The 2,587-nt window shown below is 48.6% G+C and overlaps 1 protein-coding gene across 1 annotated transcript in view; it reads right to left on the bottom strand.

Annotated features, from left to right (window-relative positions):
• Window positions 1-2,143: 2,143 nt before the first annotated feature.
• LOC129380278 (uncharacterized) overlaps window positions 2,144-2,587 on the bottom strand; it is a 66,443-nt gene continuing 65,999 nt past the window's right edge. Inside the window, exon 6 of the mRNA XM_055061080.2 lies at window positions 2,144-2,587. This exon is cut by the window's right edge and continues 41 nt beyond it. Coding sequence (XP_054917055.2) covers window positions 2,482-2,587 — 106 coding nt within the window. The 3' untranslated portion in view covers window positions 2,144-2,481.

Here is a 2,587-nt window from a genome sequence, read left to right as displayed (position 1 = left end):
CGAGTATTAGAAGCACTTCACGACGACGTATCGGCTGGCCACAAGACTTACGACCGCATAAAAAACCCGCTGCTTCTAGCCTGGCCTATCCACAACGGTGGCCAAATACATTGCCTCATGTGCGTCATGTCAGCACTGCAAACGCTCGACATCCCCTCCTGCCGGTTTACTACAACCTCTGCCTTGCCCGGACGCACCTTTTGAATTTGTTGGTATTTATTTATATGGTCCCTTGCCGTTGACACCCTCCGGTCACCGTTGAATTGTCACTTCGGTCGACCATTTAACAAGATATGCTGAGAGTGCCCCTCTGCGATCCGGTACCGCTTCTGAGGTCGGCGACTTGTTCTTGCGCTCCATCGTCTTGCGCCACGGGGCTCCTCGCGTTCTTCTCAGTGATCGTGGCAAGGCGTTCATTTCACAAGTTCTCGAGGAAGTGCTTCGGGCCGCTAATACCGTCCACAAATCTACTTCTACCTATCATCCGCAAACCAATGGCCTTACTGAGCGCTTCCACCGTACGCTGTCTAACATGATTTCCATGTACATCCGTCCTGACCACAGTGACTGGGATAAAATGCTTACTTTTGTGACATTCGCATATAATACTGCTGTTCAACAGACTACCGGCTACAGCCTTTTCTTCATTGTGTATGAACGTGTATGAACAGAGAATTCTTTTTAGCACCTTATTCGCCTAACGCGTCGCTTCCAGAAGATTTTGCTGCCCGAGTTGCACATTACCGTCAAATCGCCCAAAAAAAAGCACAGAAGCTACCCAAGCTGAGCGCAAGCGTCACTGCGACAACAAACGCCGTGACCTACATTTTCACCCTGGAGACCAAGTCCTGCTTTGAACTCCAGTCTGCACCCCAGGCCTCTGTGAGAAGTTCCTTCAACGCTACATTGGCCCATACACCGTTGTGCTGCAAACATCTGCAGTGAACTATTCGTCCGCCCAGTACACTCCGTCACTGACCGGCGCCGCCGAAATGCCGAAATCGTTCACGTCTCGCGGATGAAGCCCTTCACTCCCCGTTTAGACAATCTCTAATCTGCGGCCAGGCTGGCCGCTTCCATGACGGAGGGAAGTTAATGTAAGCACTATTAACATACTTCGTCGTTTTCATTTGTACATAGCCATCATCACCTTCCCTGTTCTTCTACATCTTCGCACATGAGCAGGGGCGTTGCTTTTCTTGGAATAAACAGCGCTGAACAACTTGATCGACCTCGGTATTATGATATATATATATATATATAGAGAGAGAGAGAGAGAGAGAGAGAAAGCACAATATCACTAAAGCAACCGTGGCAAAGCCGCACGGCTGGTAATTGCATAGTGTGCTAACAGCCTTTAAAACAACACCTAAGCAGACGACCCTTACACTTGCATGGTGGTTGTCGCTCTGACACGAGTCCCAGCAAGTCGCCTCCGAGATTTTTCAGCACGCCGAGGGTGCCGTCGCTTTATCTCGGAGGTCATGCAGGAGCCGTGCGATCTAGGTCATGCGTCATTTCCAGCAAGCGGCAATGACGTTTTTTTAGTTTTCAGTCTTGGTATAAAAAACAGCAATTATTTGCGAGCTTCTCGTGACGCTTCCGCTCGTATTTCAAACGTCAAATTTGGCGCGGAGGCTTCTTTATGTTTGCACCATCTTAAAGTACGCTTTTTACTTTGTCCGAAATGTCGTTACAGCTGGCATTTAGTACTCGCACTGAGACCAAAGAAATGCTAAATGTGTATTCATGATGAAGCTCCGGAACACTGGAGCAGTATGTCCTTTTTTTCCCCGCTTTGTTGTGAAGGTACGAACGCAACAATACTAACGTTACTGTTCGGACGTTCGGGTGAGAGAAATCGGATACGAAAGGTAAGGAGGCTAACCCGACTACATACCGAGGAGGTTGTGATATTTTCGTGACTTGTCAGTACATGACGCAATGTAAGTGTCGCACGTTTATGGCGTTTCATTTGCTACGAAATTTGTCTTCGGCTTTATTACCTTCGGATCTTCGCTTTACTGTAGAGCAGCTAGCAAGCACGGTGCCCTTGGCAAATGACGCCGGTGCTTGGTTTTTTTCCGACTTGATGCCGATTCATGTTTAATAAAAGAAGGAAACAAACGACAATGGCTTAGAGACAAACAAATGGTTTAATGCGGGGATGGCATCGACAATTAAAGATATACCAAGTTGAAAGTGAACCTACAGAAAGAGAAAAAAGTGCCTGTCTATTATAGTGTTATATCTCTTAGTTATGACAACAAAGCGTCACAAATGATTTGAAGCTTAAGTCACATGCCAACTACGTGACATTGTGCGCAGTTGAAGCGGAAAATAAGTCTAGTAGTGACTATTAATGCACCACGCGCTCTTTGTGCATTACTTTTTTTCAAGCGTGTATTAAAAAAAAAAGTTGCGCGGCAGGCAGCGCGATTCCTAACTCGGTGCCCCGGAGAGCGCAGCTTGCGTGGTCGTCTAAGCGCGCCGCCGAGGGGCGAGAAGCGGACGCACGAGGTCGGCCGCCGCCCGGTACAGTCCGGCCGCCAGCCCGGCCCCCGAGGAGAGCGTCAGGCCGAGCCAC

The sequence above is a fragment of the Dermacentor andersoni genome, chromosome 3, assembly GCF_023375885.2.
Source record: "Dermacentor andersoni chromosome 3, qqDerAnde1_hic_scaffold, whole genome shotgun sequence".
In the NCBI taxonomy this organism is placed as follows: Eukaryota; Metazoa; Arthropoda; class Arachnida; order Ixodida; family Ixodidae; genus Dermacentor; species Dermacentor andersoni.
The sequence above is the reverse complement of the archived record's forward strand: the minus strand, read 5'-3'. Positions and strand labels throughout refer to the sequence as shown.